Source organism: Clupea harengus, chromosome 1, assembly GCF_900700415.2.
Source record: "Clupea harengus chromosome 1, Ch_v2.0.2, whole genome shotgun sequence".
In the NCBI taxonomy this organism is placed as follows: domain Eukaryota; kingdom Metazoa; phylum Chordata; class Actinopteri; order Clupeiformes; family Clupeidae; genus Clupea; species Clupea harengus.
This window is the reverse complement of record NC_045152.1, coordinates 11,451,005-11,476,979: the sequence shown is the minus strand read 5'-3', so window position 1 is coordinate 11,476,979 and position 25,975 is coordinate 11,451,005. Positions and strand designations below refer to the sequence as shown.

General features: G+C 44.0%; 2 protein-coding genes across 3 annotated transcripts in view; one reads left to right on the top strand and one right to left on the bottom strand.

Annotated features, from left to right (window-relative positions):
* htra1b (HtrA serine peptidase 1b) overlaps positions 1-2,685 on the top strand; it is a 34,438-nt gene extending 31,753 nt beyond the window's left edge. Inside the window, exon 9 of the mRNA XM_031567648.2 lies at positions 2,070-2,685. Coding sequence (XP_031423508.1) covers positions 2,070-2,238 — 169 coding nt within the window. The 3' untranslated portion in view covers positions 2,239-2,685. The remainder of the gene's footprint in view (positions 1-2,069) is intronic.
* An 11,655-nt stretch (positions 2,686-14,340) lies between these two features.
* c1h10orf88 (chromosome 1 C10orf88 homolog) lies at positions 14,341-24,885 on the bottom strand. 2 transcript variants are annotated; one of them, XM_031567634.2, is made up of 6 exons: positions 24,271-24,885; positions 23,890-24,084; positions 23,547-23,619; positions 17,310-17,513; positions 15,374-15,690; positions 14,341-14,614 (listed from the first exon to the last, which is right to left on the bottom strand). In XM_031567634.2, exons 1-6 carry the CDS (start codon positions 24,417-24,419, stop codon positions 14,449-14,451), a joined length of 1,104 nt encoding a protein of 367 aa, XP_031423494.1. In that variant the 5' UTR covers positions 24,420-24,885; the 3' UTR covers positions 14,341-14,448. The 2 variants fall into 2 exon arrangements, with proteins under 2 accessions (XP_031423494.1, XP_012684187.2); XM_012828733.3 differs by having other exon boundaries at positions 15,374-15,828; positions 24,271-24,884.
* Between the last annotated feature and the right edge of the window lie 1,090 nt (positions 24,886-25,975).

Below are 25,975 nucleotides of genomic sequence, written 5' to 3'. Positions count from 1 at the left end.
GGCGTATGCTGTTCTGCAAAAGAACTAGCCATGCAGCTCCTTTCAGTCAGGCTTACATTCCCTCAGGAACATCGAGTACCCCAGTGAGGCCACAGGCATGTAGTCAGCCCTGACTGCTCTCTCACTTTCCCCCCGCGAGCAGAGCGTCTGACAGGCATGTAGCCAGCTGACTGCTCTCTCACTTTCCCACCGGGGGCAGAACGTCTGACAGGCATGTAGTCAGCTGACTGCTCTCTCACTTTCCCACCGGGGGCAGAACGTCCGCCCTGACTGCTCTCTCACTTTCCCACCGGGGGCAGCGCGTCCGCCCTGACTGCTCTCTCACTTTCCCCCCACGAGCAGAACGTCCGCCCCGGCTCCTTCACCCTTTCGCCACCTCTCTCAAGAGTGGCACGGAGCGGCACGGCAATGTTTGAAAGCTCGGCCCAAAAATGTACGACTGAAAGCATAGCTTGGTAGCCATATAATTGCATAACCCCGCCGAGCCAACAGTTTGCTCCACAGAGGAGGGGGAGTGGTGCAGTGCGGTCTGGTCTGGTCTGGTCTGGTCTGTCACCACTCGTGAAGCTGCTGGTCTGGTCTGGTCTGGTCTGGTCTGGTCTGGTCTGGTCTGGTCTGTCACCACTCGTGAAGCTGCTGATGGCTAGTCCGAGCGGAGGACTGACGGCCACACAGAGAGACCTCTCCTCTGCAGTAGACACACACAGAGGGAATTGTGGGAAGGGAACACAAGGAAGTTATATTCACTGACTGCACCCACTTTAACACATCTGTCCCGTGCATGACAGGGTGACCAGAGGCAATTATCTAACCACCACTCTGCTCCGCTGTGTGTGTGTGTCTGTGTGTGCGTGCGTGTGTGTGTGTGTGTGACTTACATTCTAGAGTGTGTAATCACATTGTTGCGTGGGCACTGCGCTCCATAGCCTATAACACTACCGCTAAGTGATCTTACCACTGTGTCAAGCGAGGGTCAGATGTGCACTAGACCAACCAAGAGAGATTGGTCATCTACAGGCCAGTGTGCACTAGACCAACCCAGAGAGATTGGTCATCTACAGGCCAGTGTGCACTAGACCAACCCAGAGAGATTGGTCATCTACAGGCCAGTGTGTGGGGGGCTCTCCCTCCTATTTCAACAGTTTGCTGTAAGATAACCAGTGTGGATTGATAACCAGTTTGGGTTGATAACCAGTGTGGATTGATAACCAGTGTGGGTTGACCAGTGTGGATTGACCAGTGTGGGTTGATAAGCAGTGTGGGTTGATAACCAGTTTGGGTTGATAACCAGTGTGGGTTGATAACCAGTGTGGGTTGATAACCAGTGTGGATTGATAACCAGTGTGGATTGATAACCAGTGTGGGTTGATAACCAGTTTGGGTTGATAACCAGTGTGGGTTGATAACCAGTGTGGATTGACCAGTGTGGATTGATAACCAGTGTGGGTTGATAACCAGTGTGGGTTGATAACCAGTGTGGGTTGACCCGTGTGGATTGATAACCAGTGTGGGTTGATAACCAGTGTGGGTTGATAACCAGTGTGGATTGATAACCAGTGTGGATTGATAACCAGTGTGGGTTGACCAGTGTGGGTTGGTGAATGCCCATTTGCATCAGACAAGAGGTTCCACGACTCCAAGCCCATCTAACTGGACTAATCCAACGTCTAGTGAGGGAAGGGAGAGGATATACTCATGTGAACCCTTTAGAAATTCACAATGAATTCCAACACTCACTAGTCAATCAGTCTAAATACATTTTCTATACATCAACCAGGGTACCCCCTGTCCCCTAGCAACCAGGGTCCCCCCTGTCCCCTAGCAACCAGGGTCCCCCGTCACCTAGCACCCATGGGCTTTAGGCTCCTTGTTAGCACGCCTGCCTCCCGCGCCCGAGGTGGCGAGTTGGAGTCCGGTGTGGGACGGTGCTTGTCCACACAACGCAGGTTACATCCACACACCTGAATCTCACCTGTCTCACCTGTCTGTCCACACACCTGTCTGCCCACACACCTGAGTCTCATCTGTCTGTCCACACACCTCTCACCTGTGGCTTGTGCTTCTCACAGAGGAGGCCTGATGGAGAGTGACGTCATCATCTCCATCAACGGCCAGCGAGTCTCCTCTGCCAACGACGTCAGCCTGGCCATCCGGCGGGACGACTCCCTGAAGATGGTGGTTCGCCGTGGCAACGAGGACGTCATGGTTACGATCATCCCCGAGGAGATTGACCCTTGACCCCACCACTCCCCCCAATACACCAACCAATGAGCTGGTTCTCAGTGCTCAGCCCCGCCCTACAGACCTTGACAGAGGGTTTGACTGGAGACATACCCTCTTTAGAATGTGTAACCCTTAGAACGTGGAACATTTGCCCACTTTAGAACCTGCATTGCCCAGTCATCCTCTAGGCAATCACATGTTGGCTGTCCTTTGTATTGCTGCACTTCACTGTTTATCTGTTGTGAAACTTTTCTGCATCAAATAGTTACTATGTACGACCATCAGCCAATGCTTTCTGTGAACTGCGTACATTTCACATTTGTTTTCAATACTTTGATTCATCAGTGCAGTCTGTCACACATAGAGACAAGGCACCGTGGGTGTAAAGACATTGTTCTTTAGGTGTGTGTGTGTGTGTGTGTGTGTGTGTGTGTGTGTGTGTGTGTGTGTGTGTGTGTGTGTGTGTGTGTGTGTGTGTGTGTGTGTGTGTGTGTGTGTGTGTGTGTGTGTGTGTGTGTGTGTGTGTGTGTGTGTGTGTGTGTCTCTTTGTTTTCTTATGTGAACTCTTTTGATGTTCATGTTTTTGTTAAAAAAAAAATTGACGAAAATTTCAGAAAGGGATTAAAAAGATCTTTAAAGTGTTGTTTTTAATCAGTGTGTGGATGTCCAGACTTTGAGACTTTTACGACTTCTCACAACCTGAATGCTTCCAATAAAAACAAAAAAAAAGAATCTGACTCCCACTATCCCAAGGGGCCATCTCCAACAGGAAATGAGGTCGTGGCCATCCGTGCCAGTGTTCAGAGTGGATCACTTCCTGATGTGAGAGTGTCTTTAACGAGGAGAGTAATGAGTCCCACTGTGTGGTGATGGATGGAGGCAAGCGGCCAGGTGGCTGACACTCAAACAATGAGAGAACAATGAAACACACCCAGCTCTGAACCCAAACCGCCCCGGTCCGACCCAGCAGGACCCGGACCCGGCCCGACCCGGCCAGGCCCGAAGGCTCGCCTCGAACGTGAGGCGCACACGTCTGCATCAAGGGTTAGGAATGTGGGCTCCAGAGAACAGTCACATGGGGCCAGTGTAACTGTAGTCGTGTAGGTGGGTCCGCTTTGAACAGATGACTTCTCTCGTGCAAAAAGCACAGCCAATCGATTCAGGCCGGTCAGTGTTGATACCTCTGGTGTCCCTGTCCTCACTCCTCGACCAAGGTTCAAGGCTCAAGATTGAGGCAGGCTCACAGACAGCTAAACTAACACTCCCATTACAGTGAGGCAACCTTATGTTCATCTTACATAAGCTACATGTAGTTGTTGTATCGGTTAGCTTGCTGGCTATGAGTACTTGCATGTGACAGTGAGCGGTTTGGCCACTCTGGTAAGTCCCCACACAATAGCACAAGGAATTTACCATCTTTTCCTGCGTATAACTACACAATACCTAACTGTGCTTCCTGTAGGACACATGGCAGCTCGCACCCTATAACAGACACACACACACACCCTAACCCTATACACACCACCTCTGACCCCTGAGGCAACTTCTTTATTGCTTCACACCATAAAAAACTTCTTTACATAACGCTAAATGGCATTTGTAGTGGCACTTTCACGTAATGCACTTACGTAATCCAAAAGTGCCCTTCATTTTGACCCTTACCCTAATTTTATCCCAAATGTTATGTAATTAGAATATGTCAACATGCATTCCACTCTGTGGTATATATTACACAGTCCTTACTAGTATAGGTACACTGTAATAAGTGCCATGTCACATAAACAATGGCACTGGGAAACAAGAGAGGCGGTATGACACAGACCTGACCTCGTTCATCAGTGAAGATGCTGCCCTCTAGTGGCGTATTTTTTACAAATCATTCTTTTAAAATCCCTAACATGACGGATCACAGCTACTCTGTCAACAACACATCTAAAAGGTTACATAACACACGTCAACACGTCTAAAAGGTTACATAACACATGTCAACACGTCTCCCCCGCAGACAATCAGAAGCGTAGAGCAATATAAACTCCCCCATGTGTGTGTGTGTGTGTGTGAAGGAGAGGGAGAAAGAGACAGCTCCAAGACCTTGAAGCATACAAACTCCCCTCTGTGTGTGTGTGTGTGTGAGTGTGTGGGACCCAAATGCTTGTAACTATGATGACATACGCTAGGCTGATCCAAACTGCACCAGGCAGGGTCATTTGACTTGTGTGATGTAACAGGCCGCACACACCCACCTCCAGGCTGTAGAGGGGAGATGTTTTGCACACACAGGGTTCATTTTGAGTGGCTGTTGGCAGAGGGGGAAAGCGAGAGGGGCTAGTAGGTATCCTCCTGCAGCTTTGTTTTCATGGGCTGTCATAAACCATCAACAACAGACAACAATCTGTTGACACTTGACTGACAGTGAGGAACACAGGTAGGCTTGCTGGCCTTAGCGTTTTGTCAGGGTCAGGTTATGGTGTACGTTAGCTTACAAATAACCCATAATTGATAATTATGTCAAAAGGTTGTTGAACTTTTGTTCCCAATAGTGATACTGTTGACTATCCCCTGATGGATGGCAAATTGACAATAAAATGTTGCCCACTTTCACACTTTTGGCCTGAGACACACACTCTTATGTCCTCTCACACTTTAGGCCTGAGACACACACTCTTATGTCCTCTCACACTTTTGGCCTGAGACACACACGCTTATGTCCTCTCACGCTAGTTTTCTTTAGTTTTCATGGTTTTGAAAACTTGTCTTTAGTCTTTAGTTTTCATGTTTTTGTCATTTTTATTTCAGTTAATGAAATTATTCTATTACTGCTACTTTTAGTTTCAGTCTTTTTCATAATAACCCTGATTATCACACCTGAGTCAGCCTTGAAAGTTGGCCACTCATTGGTTAAAAAGTCACTTTGGAAAACAAAAAAAGTCTGCTAGATGAACAAAGCTAAATCCCCATGCAACTGTGGCCACAGCTGCTTCTGAGCAGGCATGTGTTCATGTCATAACAGGTCGTAGGTGGAACAGACAGAGCAAAGGCCAAACACCCACCAGGAAGGAAGGCAGAATGAGGTTACTTTTTTTACCAACCGACTCCCTTGCTTCAAAACTTTCGCTCGCTAAACCACGATGACTGTGATTTCTTCATGGCTGTCTCTCGCTCGCTAAACCATGTCCACTGTGACTAGTTCATGACTGTCTCTCGCTTGCTAATCCACGTCCACTGTGATTTCCTCATGGCAATTGCTACAGCACGTATCAGATTTGCTGATGTCGACTGCAAACAGTGCGTGGATGATTTATAGCGGGGTGTGTGAATAGCTTGGTCGTTATGTAATACACATTGGGACCTGTGTGTGGTGTGTTTGTCAGTCGGTCGGTCTGTGTGTGTGTGTGTGTGTGTGTGTGTGTTCTCAGGTCTGTGTGTGTGAGAGGTGACCAGAAGAAATGAAGAGCTCAGCTGTTGGACTGAGGCTTAAACATGGGGAAACAATGGTGTGTGTGCATGATGTTAGAATCCAGTGAAACAAATACTCTGGTGGTGGACTGATGTGGCGTACTACCTGCAACAGAGATTGACAGAAAAACATATATCTAACACGATGGCCTATTTAAAACATATACACTACACGATGGACTATTTAAAACATATACACTACACCAGGGTTTCCCAACCCATGGGCCGCGCCTTCCAGTGGGCCGCAAAAATGTTTCAGGTTTTTTTTTTTTTTCACGAATTTCCCACAAACAATTGATTTTTAGTTGGGAACAATATTAATTAGGTCTGTCAAAGTTAACGCGTCAATCTATGAGATTATTGTGGCCAAGATTAACGAGATACAATATTTTAACGCAGTTAACGCAACTTTGTTTACTTCCGGTGTGCGTTGACCAATGGCACGATACCATCGCGTGCCTGAAGTCAAATCATTTAGATAGGAGAGACCGAGACGGTAGTGGAAGATGGAGAGAGCTGAGGGATTGTTGGCGGAAAGTTTCAGTTTAAGAGGCAAAATGACGGAACAATCGACAAAACTAAAGTTGTATGTAGCATTTGTCAAGCTGAATTTAGCTATCACAGAAGCAGCTCGTCTTTAAGTTATCACCTTAATGCAAAGCACCCGACAGAAAGCAGTCCTAGGTTAGATGGTTGCCAACGAACACTCCACGACTTCTCTAGGAAAATAACTAGACCAGTCTGTGAAAAGGTTACCAACACTGTAGCAGTTTGGGTTGCCGGTGACTGTCGGCCCATCAACATAGTTGAAGACGGTGGGCTGACTGAGGTGTTCCGAATTGCTTCAGGGGACAATTATTACAATTTACTGTCGAGGTGCACCATTGTGTCTCGCATACATTCCTTGTATGACGGCGAGAGAGCACGAAAAAAATACCATTAAACAACAGTGTCTAAAATACACGCTGTCTGAAGTGATTACTCGTTAATTTATAAGATTTAGTCTTTAGAAGAAAAACAAACTTTTAATCGCGATTAATGAATTTCAAAATGTGAGATTAATTAGTTAATGTTTTTTTTTATCTATTGACAGCCCTAATATTAATACAATTTATGATTGAAATTGGATGTTTTAAACACAATATAAAATATATAAATAGGCATAACAGACAGATCATGAAAATAATATCCTATCAAACTTTACAGCGTCATCAAGTTGAGGCGCTCAGTTAAGGGTTAGTCTGTGGCGATATTAGCGGTTTCTTAAGCGGAAGAATGACAGCACTGGTAATATCATACTACCGAAAACTACTAAAATTCAGCGTAAATACAACCCTGATTAAATTAGATTTGGTTTTCTGAATGGAGGTTGAGCCCAGGACGCAGTGTGTTGAGTGCGTTTTAAAGCTGTCTAATGAGGCGCTCAAACCTTAAAATCTGAATCGACATTTGGAGACGCAACATCCAGCACTCACGTACAGAACCAGGTCCTGGAAAGGATGAAAGGCAGCCCGTTCCTTTTAAAAGAAGACGGGTCGACGGACGTCAGTAAAGCTGCATTAGTGCTGTTTTTTGTGAGTTATCATTGGAGTGGTATTCTACAAGAGGACATGCTTTTCTGTGGAGAACTACCAACTCGAACTACTGCCCAGCAATGCTCGGTGCTATTTATGTTGATAATAGATTGCAGCCACAGATTTAAATCATTATTTCAATTATTTGAATCATTAAATTGACCTATTTGAATGTCTGAAGCATCACCTATTTTAATTAGGCCTAGCTGAGTGGTCTTGTTTGCATGTTTCATCACTTGTTTTGAGTGCATGCTATCTTTTGGGTCTATTCTGGTTTTATTTCCTTGCTTGTTTGCTGTGCACAAATAGGCCTAGGCCTACTGCAACTAAGTTCTCTGTGTGGTTTTATGTTGTTTTGTGGTACACAATACAATTTGGATGCAATATCTAGAGTTAGATTTTCTTTTCTAGGCTTCCACCTGTAGCAGGTGCTGATGACACATAACAATCACTTATTATTATTAGAATGAATGGATTATAGATTCAATTAGCCTAATGGAATATAGATTAGCTAAAATAAGCGGGGTGTCTGTTGGGCCCCGACCTGTTACAAAAAGTTGGGCCTCGGAGTCGAAAAGGTTGGGAACCCCTGCACTACACGATGGCCTAGTGTATACACTACACGATGGACTATTTAAAACATATACACTACACAATAGACTATTTAAAACTTTGGTAACAGTTTGACTATGGCGGCACCATAGTCACAGGGACACAACAGAATACACTAGCCTGCACTGGACTGGGTGAGAGTTTTTTCACTGTTGGTTTGGCCTGTGCTCATGTCTTAACTATAGATCTATAGAGATGCATCTGAGGTAAAGGGTGCTGGTGAAAGATCTTCTTACACAGGAACACACACACACACACACACACACACACACACACTTTATTCTTTCAGAAAAAGCAGTAAACAACAATAAAACATGACCCTTAACACTACTGTAACACAGCAACCAAGTGAGTTCAGTCAGGGCCTGTCCTCATGTAACCCTTTGGCGTCATCATTTCCAGACGGCCTGGAGCAGTGGGATGGTTTCTGCATGCAAAGCACTTTAGGAGCGCGTGGCCAGTCATGAATTCATCAGGGCAGAGGGAGGTGAGTGTGGATGAAATGGGCCAAACACCTCTCCTTTTCCCTCCTCGGGACATGAACCGAAGGGACCTTCAGCTGACTCCCCCCCCCCTCCAACACACACACGCACACGCACACGCACACACACACACACACTCAGCCTCTCTGCTGGCAGCTTGTTTGCACGGTCGAGGGAGTCGGTCAGCTGGAGGGGAAGAGGGGTTTTGTTGACTCAGTTGGGGCTGTAAGTGTATGTGTGTGTGTTGGTGTGTGTGTGTTGGTGTGTGTGTGTGTGTGTCAGGTCTACAGTGGGGTGGGTACACACACACACTCTCTCACACACACACACCTCTCAACACCAGAACATACACACAAAGATCCCTCAACATCCAGACACACACTCACACAAGTGCATCCTGTAATGCATACATACATCTGAGGACAACGTCCACACACACACAGACATGCCAAGACCTCACATAATTAACACAAACAGATCCTTCAACACCCTTGTAGGCTATATGTGCACACACACTCACCCCACAATGCCTCCGCATACGTAAGCATTTCTGGGGCCAAGATCCACATGCACATACAGCATCGCCTCTCAAGCTCCGTGCACTCACCCTCAAGATCAGCGTATACAAACACACACAGTATCCCCCTAGATGTATACACTCCTACATATAAACACATACCAGGCTCAACCCATCCCCATGATGTATACATGGACGGATTAAGAAACCACGGGCCCCTGGGCCTGGACATGTTAAAGGCCCCCCCCTTGCGAAAAAAATAATTGTGCGCTCGCAAAACACGCACACACACACACAAACACCATTAGGCGTATATATATATTTTACCAACAATGTGTTGGATTTAACGGTCGAATTAGATACTTTGGCTATTGTATTGGGAAAGTAAACAGGTCAAAGTTTACTCCGTAACATCCACCTTCGGTGCACTGCCCTGCTATTGTTTCTGACATTACATGTGACAGGGCAACAGCCGAGTGATTCTTTTCCAAATTGAAACTGATTAAGACCTACCTGAGCAGCATGGGGCAGGAGAGGCTGAATGGGCTGGCTATCCTGTCCATTGAAAGAGCAAATCATGCATTACCACTTTTATGTTTGAAAGGCGTCGTTCGGCAAATGTACCGTACTGTGCTCAGTCAGCTTGTAGGTCTTGACGTTCAGATTCTGCGCCAAAACGAGCTATATCGTATCGTCTCGTCACATGATCAAATAGAGACTTGACATTGGCGAACAAGATACATATTACCCAGCAATCATCATTGCATATCTGTATGTGACAAAAATAACGAATTAAATAAGAGATTATTCATTTAATTGAATCGGCTTTTTAATAGTTTCTATAGTGTATGCACGATAAGCATATAATTGTGTTGTAGATTGCTACTGACGATTTCCCCCTAATGATTATGGAAACCATGACAGAGAGAAATTTGCCATTTTGAGGGAATATATTGCATAAGGGATCTTTGTTAGACCAAAAAAATAATTATCCTTGATCACTGTCGCATTAAACTAGCGACTCTTTGACCTCCAAATGTTCGGAAAAATTTAGAAAGCAGTGTCTGCTTTGCCTACGAACTTTCCACGCTGGCTGCATTATCTATAGTTACGCCCCTGGCGCACATGCACATTTTCTAACACAGCACAGGTACACTCAATTAAAGCCATTAGCAAATGAATAAAATACACCTTTTTCAACCACAAATAAGAGATACATAACAGCGACTTCACGCAGAGGCTCTGGCTTAGGGGCCCCCTGAGCTCATGGGCCCCTGGGCCTGGGCCCGGTAGGCCCGTTGGTTAATCCATCCCTGGATGTATACACTCCTATATGTAAACACATACCAGGCTCAACCCTCACCTGCCGCTGTCTCCAGACCACATCAACAACACCTGCAGCAACACTCGATGAGGTCATCAAAGGGCACCAGCAGCTTTGATCAGGAGGACTTCCTGTGACTCTCTGTCAGAACCCGACACAACTGACCTCAACATTAAAGGTTACTTTTATGTGGAGTTAACCAAGGACGAGGCTAGGAGTTGTAAACATTCAGGGCTTAGCCCAGACCTAGAGAGGTCCGTGGGCATCCTCCCCCAGGAAAAAGGGTTACATTCTGGCAGCTAAATGCACCATTTCCACCCAGTATGAGGGAGAAACAGTAAGCCTAAAGACAGCCCATGTCATGCAGGGCGCGTCGTCTGTCTGACTCACATGAACATTCGTTATACCACACTGCTTGTCTTTCTATGCTAGAGCACTGACACAGGACATGGACATCGCTATAGGTTACCCATAAACCTGCGTTAATAGGGAGCAAATATTTACGAGAATTTTATAGAGACAAATAACACGTGAACCTCATACTGTCAGAATATCAGAAAACACGTCAGCCTTTGTTTGATAAGTGAGGGTTAGATAGGCCTATACAGAGTGCTGTCTGGATATCAGGGAGATGTTACAGTTGAGTCTAAACAGTTCTCATTATGTCATTCCCTTTACCTTGCTCTTGCCCAAATGGTCCGTAATAGAGGATAACTCCTCCTCTTCCTCTACCTCCTCCAACAGGGAATAACTCCTCCTCTTCCTCCACCTCCTCCAACAGGGGATAACTCCTCCTCCACCTCCTCCAACAGGGGATAACTCCTCCTCTTCCTCTACCTCCTCCAACAGGGGATAACTCCTCCTCCACCTCCTCCAACAGGGGATAACTCCTCCTCTTCCTCTACCTCCGCCAACAGAGGATACCTCTTCCTCTACCTCCACCTCCTCCAACAGAGGATAACTCCTCCTCTTCCTCTTCCAACAGGGGATAACTCCTCCTCTTCCTCTACCTCCTCCAACAGGGGATAACTCCTCCTCTTCCTCTACCTCCTCCAACAGAGGATAACTCCTCCTCTTCCTCTTCCAACAGGGGATAACTCCTCCTCTTCCTCTACCTCCTCCAACAGGGGATAACTCCTCCTCTTCCTCTACCTCCTCCAACAGGGGATAACTCCTCCTCTTCCTCCTCCAACAGGTGATAACCCCTCCTCTTCCTCTACCTCCTCCAACAGGTGATAACTCCTCCTCTTCCTCCACCTCCTCCAACAGGGGATAACTCCTCCTCTTCCTCCTCCAACAGGGGATAACTCCTCCTCTTCCTCTACCTCCTCCAACAGGGGATAACTCCTCCTCTTCCTCTACCTCCACCTCCTCCAACAGGGGATAACTCCTCCTCTTCCTCCTCCAACAGGGGATAACTCCTCCTCTTCCTCTTCCAACAGGGGATAACTCCTCCTCTTCCTCTACCTCCACCTCCTCCAACAGGTGATAACTCCTCTACCTCCACCTCCTCCAACAGGTGATAACTCCTCTACCTCCACCTCCTCCAACAGGTGATAACTCCTCTACCTCCACCTCCTCCAACAGGTGATAACTCCTCTTCCTCCACCTCCTCAAACAGAGGATAACTCCTCCTCTACCTCCTCTAGTCATGCCTGCGCCTCATTTTCCTCATCCTTGTTCTCCTTGAGTCTTATATCCATAGCCCTCATCCTTGTTCTCTTTGAGAGTGTCTTACTGTATATCCATAGCCCTCATCCTTGTTCTCCTTGAGAGTGTCTTATATCCATAGCCCTCATCCTTTTTCTCCTTGAGAGTGTCTTATATCCATAGCCTTCAGGTCTTGCTTTGGTGTATGAGATCACTAGCTTCCACCAGATGCCACCAATGACTTCTTTCTGTTTGTGTTCGTGTGGAGTAGATCTGCTGCTTCAATGGCCCTCGTGTGGAGTAGATCTGCTGCTTCAATGGCACTCGTGTGGAGTAGATCTGCTGCTTCGCTCGTGTGGAGTAGATCTGCTGCTTCGCTCGTGTGGAGTAGATCTGCTGCTTCAATGGCACTCATGTGGAGTAGATCTGCTGCTTCAATGGCCCTCGTGTGGAGTAGATCTGCTGCTTCAATGGCACTCGGAGGACCCAACAAATACTTGCGTGTTTGATCCAATGACACCATGAACAGAACAGAATGGCAGATCAATCAATTCAGGGTTATTTTCCTTATTATTCTTATAATAAAAGCCAAATGAGCTCAAGGGCGATGCCTATGATGGTAATGATGATCTCCAGGGCGATGCCTAGGATGGTAATGATGCTCATGCTGTACACCCTGGACATGCCCTGCACCCCCCCGCTCTCCACTTGTGTTTTAGCCATTCAGCGGCGCCGTCCGTGAGGAATGTGTTTTCACAGCTGTGTTTCTCGAGTTCTGTGCCTTTTTCTCTAGCATGCTGTGATCTTTCCAGACACCAAGACAGCCAGTAATCTGCTGAGGTCCTCGAGAACATTACACCACATTAATCCACACTGGGCCAACATGGGGAAGTAACAGGGTGCAAATTGAGTCACATCCTGTAGGATATGGAAATATAAACATTTTAGAAAAATAATTATTAATAAATGCTTTGGTGGGAAACTTTATTTTGGATTTTGGCCATTAAGGAGAGTAAGCACACTTTCAGGAGCTCTCAAAAGAATACTCAACAAACTTTCAACTTTTATAATCATCAACTAAGCCTCCCTCAAAAGCACCTGCCAACATAACCATTACCCTGACCCACAAGTTGAGTTGTTTGTGTTTATATTTCTTCCTACCCGTCAGTGACCTCACTATCAACAGACGGTTTGTTGACTGTTTATGGCCAGTCATCTAAACAAACAAGGAAATTTGAAACATATTCCAACAGTATTCATCAAACCTGATGAATATGGCTCATGAGAGTGGACCTGCAACCCGTACCAACCCATATGCAATTAATAATGAGTGATAAACATATATACTATATGTGCTTTGCTGAATGATGCTTGATTCATGTCGTGCAATGATATAACCACTGTGTGCTCTCCTAATATGTGGTGTGAAACATGCTAAATAACTGTGTGTGGAAATTGTTTGAGTTATGCTTACACAAACCTATATCCATATATGCTTGCTGAAAAAGTGTGAAATATGAAATGTGCTTAACCAACGAGAATGTAAAGCAGAACAATTTGTACTTTGAGAGAGTTTGCAAACTTCACTGTGCTGTACATTGTGCAATGGTGGAGGGGGCAGGAAGGGGCCTCTGGGCCTGCGAGGAGGTGACACATGGGTCAGAGATGAACATATGTTGCTAAGAAGTGTCATGAAAAAGGGAGGTGGTTTAGAACGTGTATGCATGTGAGATGGATTTAAAAGGCGAATGCAGTTAGTCTTGGGAGAGTCAGAGTAGTCAGAGTAGTCTTTTGAGCTTGACAATAAATACAAGAGAAATACAAGAGTCCGCGTCTGCGTCTTTACTATGGACTGAGCTACCCCCGAAAAACATGGCCTTCTTGCCTTAGTATCCCAGCCACGACCCCAGATCATCGTGAAACAAACAGGTCATCCGCAAGAAGCCGAGACCTCTTGAAGAAATATCGACTTGGGACGGCTGGTGTGAATGGGTAAGACTGTCTGCTTTTCCATTTCAGGAAAAGAATACAATAAAGGTGACTGTGACTCCTTGTTGTATTTGGGGCTGAAACACACTCTATAGGGAGAAGAACAGTATGACATGATGATCCGAACTAGCCTGGTTTTTAGATAAGTGTGTCGAATAGCCATAAATATTAATTGTGAGAGCATTCGAAAGCTCACGTGAAAACACTCAGTTTTTATCTATAGGCGGACACAAATGATCTTATTCTTCAAACCCCATGACAGATCATTTAATGTATAAATAGGTTTTATTTATTTACCATGCAGTTTCCCATTTAGAGACATGTGCATTTATTGACAACCGTTAATAAAAAGCTCAAAAATGTTATTCGGTATAGTGGCTTGGACGAAACATTTCAGGGCTTAAAATAAAAAGGAGACTTCAATACAACAACATGGGTGAAGTGTCAGTGCTTTGCTAAAGGCAAGGGACTGATTAGGTCCCGGGATCAGTCATTAGCACCTTGCCACTGCATTAGCCAGTTGTCATGATTAGAAAGTCATTAGTGTCCATTTGAAAAGCAGCAAACACAGCAGCGCCCTCTAGCTGTGTGGAGGCGAGGGGGGGGGGTCTTTGGTGAGGTTCAGCTGGGCTGCATTGGGGGCAGGAGGACCTGCTGCAGCACCGTGTCCAGCTTCTGCTCCAGGGAGTCGAGCCGCTGATCCATGTGCTCCCTCAGCCGGTCCTCCATCTGCTGCAGACGCTTCTCCAGCACCTCCTCCAGGCCCCGACAGCACGGGTGGACCTCCCTGGGCGAGAGGGGGAGAGAAGGTACAATCACACAATGGTCACACAACACAACACAATCACCCTGGTCACACAACGGTCACCTTGGGCTGGGATTCTAGGTGCTAGGCACTGTTGTGCTGTGGCTAGAGTACCTACCAGAGAGTGTTTGAAATTACAGACTATCCTTTAATGATGGTCGAAGCGAATGTAGCTTTGCAAGCTCAGACACTCATCAAAGAGTGAGATTTCTCCATCCTGCACATACTTTCAATCAGTCTGTGCTTTACCACACCAGCCTGACCTCACTAGCACCACTCCTGATTAAGCAAACACACAAGCCATTGGTAATCAGGCGTGATACCGCAGGGAGAAATACCAAACCCTCAGAGCAGGAGTTTACCAGGAGGAGGACTAGGCAAAAGTCCCTCAGGGAGGCTGTTCCCAAACAAGCCACAAGGTGTCACTGTTGTTCTTTTGCAATTGTCCTTGTTGATCGTTTTAAGATTGAATGAGCATCAATACTGTAACATGTTATTTAGTTGTCAGACACACTACTGAACATCACTGAACATCATTTCCAATCAAACCAAACAATGGAAGTATTAAAATCACAACAAAAACTCTAACTTAGTGACTTGGGCAAGACATTTACAAAGCTATATTCAAAACTGTGTTATCATCATTGTATATTAAGGCACTATCGAATATCATTGAACATCATGCTGAACACCAAGCAGTGGAGTTTAAATAACAACAAAAACTATGATCCTGTGACTTACGATGGTCCGTTGGGCATGTGGGCCTTGCCCTGGGCGATGGTTGCGGCTGTGGTGTCGTCCATGCGGAGCTGTGCCACCTGGCAGCACACACTCTGCAGGAGGGGCAGCAGGTCGGGCGTCGCGGCGCAGTGCTGTCCGGGCGGGGCGCGCATCAGCGCCGACATCACTTCCTGCAGCTTGCCTTGGCTCAGGCCGGCTGGCAGCGGCGCGGGTGTGGGCAGCAGGGTGGAACGAGGAGACGGGGACGAGGTCGGGGCCTGGCATGAGCGGTGCCCGTAGTCGCCCTGTGCGCTCGTCTCTGTGAGGGAGGCATTGTCCTGAGGGGCCGAGAGAGAGGGAGGGGGCGGGGGCCCGGAGAGGGGCAAGGAAACAGACGCTCCTTTAGTCAGGCAGGACAATACCCCGCCACCGGCCATGAGGAGGGGGAGGAAGCCAGCCATAGCATCTGCTTTGCTCTGGAAGAGGGGACACATTTCAGGGACATGGGTGAGAGGGGAAGAAAGAAAGAAAGAAAGAAAGAAAGAAAGGAAAAGAAAGAGAGAGAGAGAGAGAGAGAGAGAGAGAGAGAGAGAGAGAGAGAGAGGTAATCTGTGTGGTCATGGAATCCAAGCTTCCAAACTAAAAATGCTACTTTTCCAGATGTCAGCAGACTGGTCAATGATCTGGAGTATCTCATGTTTGGGTTCTCAGCATCTGAACTGTGCTTTTACAGCAGCTTTCAGTGTTGATGGGGAAGCCCAATATGACACTATGTAGTGCAATGTAAAACATGCCAGGAACAGGAGTGAGAGAAAGGACTTCTGCACTGCATTTGTACCGTGTGGTATTAAGCCACTGCATTTGTACCGTGTGGTATTAAGCCACTGTATTTATACTGTGTGGTATTAAGGCACAGCATATGTACCGTGTGGTATTAAGCCACTGCATTTGTACCGTGTGGTATTAAGCCACTGCATATGTACCGTGTGGTATTAAGGCACAGCATATGTACCGTGTGGTATTAAGCCACTGCATTTGTACCGTGTGGTATTAAGCCACTGCATATGTACCGTGTGGTATTAAGCCACTGCATATGTACCGTGTGGTATTAAGCCACTGCATTTGTACCGTGTGGTATTAAGGCACTTTTAGGTAGGGAGGGATAGGGAGGAACAATGTACAACTGGCATGTTGAATGTTTCACGGACATCACTGAGAAATGGCTTCTCCAGTATTGTATTGTATTTCACAGCACAGATGGGCAAGAAGAACATGTAATGTTACATTTACATTTAGTCAGATCAGGGAGAGATCAGGCTCCTATCTAAATGAGTGTGAGAGATCAGGCTCCTATCTAAATCATCGGGAGAGATCAGGCTCCTATCTAAATGAATGGGAGAGATCAGGCTTCTATCTAAATTTATGGGAGAGATCAGGCTCCTATCTAAATGATCGGGAGAGATCAGGCTCCTATCTAAATGAATGGGAGAGATCAGGCTCCTATCTGAATGAATGGGAGAGATCAGGATCCTATCTAAATGAATGGGAGAGATCAGGCTTCTATCTGAATGAATGGGAGAGATCAATAACTCCACATAAGATGGCCTTGGCTACAGTTTTTGTGTAAGTGAGATGGTTTAAGGGGGAACTGACGCCATGCACTGCCAGGGAGGGACAGAGAGAGTGGCTAACCACACAACTCTACAAACCTCAACTTCTTCAACTGTCAAATTAACAATCTGAATCCTTTGAATGGAGGATGAAACACACACACACACAAACACACAGACATACACACACACACAGAGCGAGAGAGAAAGAAAGAAAGAGAGAGCGAGAGTGAGTGAGTGAATGAGTGAGAGAGAGAGCGAGAGAGACACACACACACACACACACACACACACACACACACACACACACACACACACACACACACACACACACCAGTGGTCTGTACCTTCTGCTGGAACTGCACCATGTCCATGAGGTGTTGGGCACCAGGTGAAAGGGTGGTGCCCATCTCCTCCATCATGGTCTGCACCTGCTTGAGGTCAATGCTCCCTCCTGTGCCCACCTCCTGCTTGCCCTCAGCCTCCAGGACTCGCAGCGCCACGTGGATGCCAGCGATGCCCACGCTGGCACGCCCTCCCAGAGACAGCAGCTGGAATACAAGGTCACATTTGATCTGGTGTTTTTTATTGTTTTTCTTTGAAGTATGTTTTTGTATGTTTGTATATTTTGTAACATTCTCAAATGTATTTTGATGGAAAACAAAGATGTGTCATTCCCAACTAGTCACAGGGTTTTCACTTTAGAGCACTATGTGTGACCTCTGGCACTATGTGTGATCTCACTATAGAGCACTATGTGTGACCTCTGGCACTATGTGTGATCTCACTATAGAGCACTATGTGTGACCTCACTATAGAGCACTATGTGTGACCTCACTATAGAGCACTATGTGTGACCTCTGGCACAAAGAGTCATGATAATATCATGCTTCAGCTTGATGGCACAGCATTGTATAATATATTGGAAGAGTACATCAGTCTGTCAACTTGTATCAGTTCCAGCTGTGCTGTTGTTGGTGCTTGCAAAGCATGGCTGTTGCCAATTATCTTAACAAAAACGCTTACTGCTGCTTTAGTATTTGCACAGCTGCAGTACCTACTAACAAATTTGTTTACACACAAATCTCAATGTTTGTGTTTTTCCCTCGAAGAAGAATAACATGCAAGTAGGCCCTCTTCAATGCAATACAAGACATCACTAAATAATCCCTGGGCATTGTATTCAACCAGATATAACAAAGTCATAAGCCTTAATACCAGCATGCGGGCCCACATGGGGGGACCCTGTAATAAGTAATATTTGGCCCCCAAGAGCCGAAAGAATTCCGCGTTAACAGGGCAAGATCAAGGGCCAAATGCCCACAGCATTCCACATCAGAATGTCACTGTTTGTCCCACGCCACAACTTGGCAGCTCTATGGAGAGACAAATGTCTCATAATTATTTGTAAATGCCCACCATGAAAATTTGTTTTTACAAATGTTTGTGTTTTCTATCCACAAACACATAACGCCTTACTTGTGAATTATAAGTTCTAATTACAATAAACATACTTTGATTTGTTGAATGTCTATTTGTGAATATATAATTCATAATTGGTGAAAAAAATACATCATACTTTGCAGCGTGTGCACTTGTCATTTGGGATGTCATTTGTAAATCTGAAACTCCAATCATCCAACTGATCATCCAACACACACACAGTCATTCATGCTTCCACTGTCGCCATTTTGAGACTTAACGCTGTGCTGCACAGTGGTGACTGGGAGCAATGCATGCTGGTTAGAAATTTTGGCCGACTTTTGCCGATTCTGAGGAACGTCACTTTGTCAGCTGCTACAGCTAGAACACGCCTTCATGACTTCAGAACACCGCCCTGATTGGCTGGAATCACCCATGACAAACATAACGTATGTTGTCTTATGAGTGTGTGAATAGTTTTAAAATGAAAGAAGTATCATTTTATGCTAGTGTAGGCTGAAGATTAAAATGCAGAAATCACATAATTTACACTTCATGAATGTGACCTGCAATGCTGACCGGTTGAATGTACCCAAACGTATTAAATTAACAGTTTAATTAATTTCGTCAATCATGTTTATTTTAATGAAATGGAAAGGGGACTGTTTTGACAGTAAACAACAATAAGGAACACAGTTCCATGAGATCTCCCGTTAGTCACGTCAGTTGCAAACTACAACTGGAAGGAGAAACTGTCCAGCTTGACTGCTGTCTTTTCCAGTTCCTCACCCACTGTTCACGTTGACCATCAGGTCAGTAGAATTAAACCTACGTTGAAAACGACTGCACCCAATTATTTTCGCCTTTTCAGGATCCACACACAAATAATGTTTGTAAAACTATGCAGATAATAGTGCTGCACTTTTTTAGCTGACAAGCAGCTAGCTGGCTGCAGTGTAATTCCTTCATTGAAGACTTGCTAGTGTGAGCTGAAATGGAGAAATCAAGACTCTCTTTTATTTTATTTGTTTATATTTACAAATAGATATTAACGTGTATAAATCATAGTTTATTCAAAGGAGAACTTAAAAGTCACAAATAAGGATGTCTGTGTTTGTGGATAGAAAAACACATTTGTAAATGGGTCAATGACGTATAAGGATTTTCAACAGGCCAATTTTAAAATACAAAAAATAAGAATATCTATTGCAATTTTTCAAACATTTAGAATGTTGTGTACACGTAAATTCATATTAAAATGTTAAATTAAGTGATTTTAGTGATTTTTCATCTAGATAAATTGGCCATGGCCTTAAAAAATGTCATGTGGTGCGACCGTGATTTATCTTAAAACTAATTAATTTCCTTAACATACTTAAAATTTTTTAAACAAGTTATCAGTAATATAAAGTGTTTAGAGACAGTATTTGCATTTCTTTAGAGTTTTTGTACATAATGATCTCATATTTTTGTTCTATTATGTCTTAAGTCCCCTTCTTAAATGTAGTTTACAGACGTATTTTTCCTGTAAAGCGCATAAAACTGATAGAAATGTTTAAAAAATACCATTTACTTAAGCATACTGTATTAGTGATTAATATTTCAGCCCCAAAAATTTGATATTTTATTAAGAATTAAATACAGTGATTGCTATTATTGGTCGCACCACATGATGAGTGGTCGCTCCAAATGATATGAAAACCTCCTATCGTTTAAAGAGATCAATAAACAATAAATTCCATACAAAACAGATTAAAACCAGATTTTATTCAAAAATTCATAGAATTTTCATGAACACAAACATTACATAAACATATTTTTATATAAAAATCGCATCAAACTTGCCATTCAGGTCTTGAAGACTAGCTTGCTCCCTGGTCGCTCAGGAGTGCTTGAGGGATCTTCAGTGTGGCACATTGTTTCCCTCAGGTCTACTTTTACTGGCTGGTAACATAGGCATGTCTTCATTCCTACATGCTTCAAAAGCATGACACCTCCCTATGACTTATTTGTGCCGCTTGTGAAAACAAAACCTGGTGAATCTTAAGGTCCCGTCCACACGGAACCTGGATTGCCTGAATCCGGAAAGAAATGTTGTCGGATCTGCCCTCCGTCCACACGAATCCGGCAGATTGGGTCACTGAATCCGCAACCTTTTGAAACCGGTCTTAAGAGTGGAAAGATTCCAACCCACCAGCGGATCCGTGTTTGTCTGGACGCCTGATCCGCACATTTTCTAACCCGATGACGTAATTGCCCCACATGAACGCCCCACGCCACGCCTCGCAACCTCAGCCTGAACCCTAATTAACCCTGCTTCACTTCATAACAGCAACAACAATAACTAAATCGTTAAGAAGCTGGTTAGGAAAGGGATGACATTAACAAGCCATACTTTAATCTATCACTGCTTAATCTATTTGCATCAGACCATTGTTCAAAACAGTTTTTTTTTTTTTTTTTTTTTAAAGTGTCCGCAATAGCTTATATGAGAAAATCTGACGTGAAAAGATTTATATTATAGACGGAAGTTTCAAAACAGTTATTTAACACAAACGAGGGTTATGGCGAAGTGCCCGATTCGAACTAGTCGTGTTGGAGTGCTGTGGTAAGAGTGATTTCAGGTGGTAGAGAAGTCGTTCAGCAATCGGTAGATTGCTAGTTGGATCTCGACTTCTCACTTGATGCGCAAGCTCCATGACGTCTTTACAGCGGATTCAACCACAGGTCCATCTGACTACATGTAGAACTGTAATCTTTTGGCAGGTTGCCTGAAGCTCTTTCAGTATGGGCTCCAGGTGTGCCCACACTCCCTCCTCATCATGGCGGGGGCTGTCTGGCATCTGGTAAAATAGATTAAAACAGTTATAAATAAATGAATACATAAATAAATAATAAATTACTAATAAAGGCATAATTACTAAAGTGAAATGACATGCTCTAAATTATATTTTTAGCTTTTTCTCATGATATTGTACAAAGCTTAAACCTAAAACGTTGTTTCTGAAATATTAGAAAAAAATTACTCAAATTGCATAAAAATCTATTCCAAATAATACTTAAATAAAGTACTTAATACATATAAATCATCAATTGAATATTAAAGCACAAAAACTGCCAATCAAGGACATATATCTATCATGGAAAACATTTTGCAATGGTCGCACCACATGATATTTGGTCGCACCACATGATATTTTCAAGTTCAGTCAAAATTTACAGGCACAGAATTGGCCACCTAAACAAAACAACCTAGCTTAGCACAAAAGGTCACAATGAAATTTATAATCAAAATATATATTTGTAGAAATAACTTAAAATTCATTGTTTTTTGAGGTCACACCACATGATATCGAAATATGGCAACTACATACCATCCGTTAAAAAGGTTATTTTTTTTTTCCAAATTTGAGAGTGTTACAAACCTGTTGCTGATTCCATGGGTCCTTGGCAAACTGGTCAATGATGATATCCATTCAAAAACAGGAAGTTGCAACATAATTGTCCCAAAGTGGTCGTTTCTTGATGGTCGCACCACATGATATTTCATAAAATGGACATCATCGGACAAAGTTTGGTTGTATATTATGATGGAAATATAAATCCAAATGCTTTGCAATTTTGTACAGGACTACAAAACACTTGAGATATCATGCCAAATAGGGCAGAAAATAAATTTGAATAGATTTAGAGTATTTTCAAAGAAGTTTTCACAACAGCAGTCATGGCCGGACGGTCGCACCACATGATATTTTGACACTTTAAATAACAGAAAAATTACAAATAAATAATGTTTTTTAGAAAATTAAAGTGAGTACATATATGGGAGAGGTACTACATATACATGGTATCTTTTTATGCATTTAAACCTTTTTTTAACTGAAATAAATGCAGTCGGACAGAATATGTAGGCGTCACGTCATTGACCCAAATCACACACAATGTATAGCCTGTGGCATGCCATACTAGAATGAAATTGATAATTAGGCAGTGCATCGTTCAGACACTGAGATATACAGGTTTTTTTATGTGTGTGACTGATATTCTGTATCTAACCTGTCTCTGTTCTCTCCCATATTGTAGTACGTTAAACTGCAAATGTTGATGGCTGTGATAACATTGTTCCTCACTGTACGCTGTTCTACAACCAATACTTTGAATGCTGTCTCTCTCTATTTTTACCCACTATCAATCTTGTATGTATCATGTATATAGCATCTTGTATGTACCATGGAATCTTGTATGTGTCATGTATATATGCCTCATGTTTGCTAATGTGTTTTATCCACATGCATGTTAGAAATCATCTGCTTGCTTCGGATTCTCTCCTTCTCCCTTCCCTTCTGCGCCCCTATTTTTATTTTTCTCTCCGCTGGCTGGCCCCAAGCAGATGGGCCCCCCCTTATGGGCTGGGTTCTGCTCAAGGTTTCACACTGTTAAAAGGGAGTTTTGCCTTGGCACCGTCACCTTACTGCTTGCTCTATGGGGTTCAGGCTCTGGGTTCTGCAAGGCACCTTGAGACAATTAAATAGTTACTGGTGCTACATCAATAAAATTGAATGAATTAAATATTTGTGGATCATGGTACGTACAAATAATTATGAGACACTTTTCTCTCCATACAGCAGAAGCCAAACTGCCCTTGAGGTCTGCTGATGGAGTCAAATACATCAGGAAGCTGCTGACACTACAGGCAGCGGCTTTCAGTTAGCTAACATTCTGGATCCCGATTATAACTGTTATAGTTACTGCATTTGCCGTGAAACGGGTCATGTCTGAGCAAATGAAGACAAGTAAAGATGGTGTTATCTCAGGGAGCATATCATGGGTTTCCAGATTAGAATACTGTCACATATGCGATGTAATAAAAACACACCAAGAGGGTGATCTTCAGCAAGTGGACACTGCTGTTCAAAGCAAGTAAGTGCCTTCCTCACTGTCTGATATTCTTAAGTAAGGCATGTTTTGTCGAATATTTCTGACTGGAAATTTGCAGACCCAGCCCACATCATATGCTGTTTATGGACAAAATGGCTGCCTCACGAAGGGTAGGATTGACTACAATTACACAAAATGTGACATGGCATCACAGATTTAGTTTTCAGAAACCGTGCTCTGGCTGTCATAAAGATTAGGAGTCATTGCTAATCACCAGAACTTACCTTCACTTCACAGGACGTAGTGGGGCACTCCAGCTTCAGGTGTTTTCTGTAGAAAGGTCTGCTGTCTGTCACTCTATGAAATGAAGAAGAACAGGTGACATGGCGACCAGAAGCACCTCTGACCCTATGACAAGTGGTACAGCAAGATGCTAACAACGTCAAGATCATGGGTTCGATACCCAGGGAACACACGCCTTGTTGAAAATGTATGTCTGTAAATCACTTTGGATGAAATCTGTGACATCTAGATGAATAGACTTTGACAGTGCCACCATTTTCTTTGCTGGTGATGTTCAGGTATATAAAACAAGGCATAACTCAACAACCCAAGAACAAGGCATACCCGTCACAGTTGACATTGGAGTCTTGTTCCCCACGGCAGGTGCCGCAGTAGTCCCCGGATGCGGAGTACACCTCCATGGTGCGCGCCTCGCTAACCACCAGTAGCGAGGTTATAACGCTGCGACAGTGCGGGACGCACTGAAGCGTAATAACGCACGGAGTGGCATCCACCTGCTCCAGGTACTGAGGCGCATTGCTATGGAAAAGCAAACAACCCTTTCATGTAGGCCCCTACTTCTTTAACAATCTTTAACATTCAATTTGGTTTGTGTTTGTTTAAGGTTGGAGAGACACAGCTAATTGATGTCTCAAATTTCCAGTCAGAAATATTCGACAAAACATGCCTTACTTAAGAATATCAGACAGTGAGGAAGGCACTTACTTGCTTTGAACCTCAGTGTCCACTTGCTGAAGATTACCCTCTTGGTGTGTTTTTATTACATCGCATATGTGACAGTCTTCTAATCTGGACACCCATGATATGCTCCCTGAGATAACACCATCTTTACTTGTCTTCATTTGCTCAGACATGACCCGTTTCTGAGAAAATGCAGTAACTATAACAGTTATAATCGGGATCCAGAATGTTAGCTAACTGAAAGCCGCTGCCTGTAGCATCCAAAACAAGACGGCATGATGTCGTTCGACTTTGAAAACGGGTCGGTCAAGCAATAATTCCTACCCTAGCATTTGTAAACCATTTGAAGATCTCCGTTAGAATGAAAGCGTTTGCACTTGCCAGACTGACAACCCCAACGTAACGTTACGCTTGTCAGATGTTAGCGCTGTTTAAAGAAGCCACCCATCTTTGTTCGGCTTCATTGACAAGTTCTGCCTTCAACTAACCGTGCATGTGTGCAAGTAACAGTGGGCAAGTTATGTAAAATACACAAAAGCATCTCAATATCACTTACTTAAACTCTGGCTAAAAACATGCAAACACATCCACATTCATTCCCCGCTTCCTGAAAAGCCTCTATTTGGAATACCAGCATTACTTGATACACGTCGACACCTAGTGGATTGGAGTGAGTAAAACACATTTCAAATCCAGTCTATGGGGGTGATTATTTGTTATACTATTATTAATATTATTATAATTAATAAATTAATTAATGAATTCCCATTGTATTACTTTGTGTTACTGCCTTGCTGGTAACATGTATAAGTCCATGGCCATAGATGCTACGGCGAGCAGGGCACGTGACTCGAATTGTTTATGAAATGAAAGCAATTTGAACATTTTCAAAGAAGGCAAAATATCGCTTGAAATATTCGCAGTTAGTAGGTGTTTAGGCTACCGTACGGACACTAAAAAATAGGAATTTTCGTTAACTTTACTGATGGGCCTATGGCTTCTTAGTATGTTTTTGAAAATCCAGTATATGGGATTTTAAATGTGAACTGCTCCCCGTTAGGAATGCAACCATTAGGGGTGTAGATTTTCACGTTTCCTGCCAATTGTCATGGTCAAAATATTATCACTTTTACAGTTACGTTTTTCCAATTCAGAAACTAACTGCTTGGTTGCTATTTCGTTATTTTGAGCGGCCGGGTAGAAAGAGACAATGGTGCATGCGCAATACAGTGCTTTCTTTTCTCTCCAGAAAACTGTCCCCTAAAATGTCGGGGACGGTGTCGCTACACGATGGTAGTCCTTTGGGGGATCGTAGTCCCTCACATTGCGCATGCGTCATTTTGCGACACTGTCGACTGCTGTCGACAGCGAAGCCGCGCGCGCATGCGTCAGAACGACAGATCCGTTTTCAATCATGGAGAAAAGCGACGAAAGCCAGTTTTTTGAAAACATGACCATTTATTTAAAAACAAAGAAGATGTCACAGTGGACAAAACAGATGAGGTGGAGGATCAAAAAGTCTCTCCCCAGTTTCGTTTCATATGTTGACGTAGAGCCTTATGCTGTTAGCCGTTTACAACATAATTAAATATAACATTAAATATACCCACATTATGCGTTAAGACAAGCCCCATATGTTGACGTTTAAACCGTTTACAACATTATTAAATATTACGTTAAATAAACCTACATTATGCGTTAAGACAAGCCGGATATGTTGATGTTGATG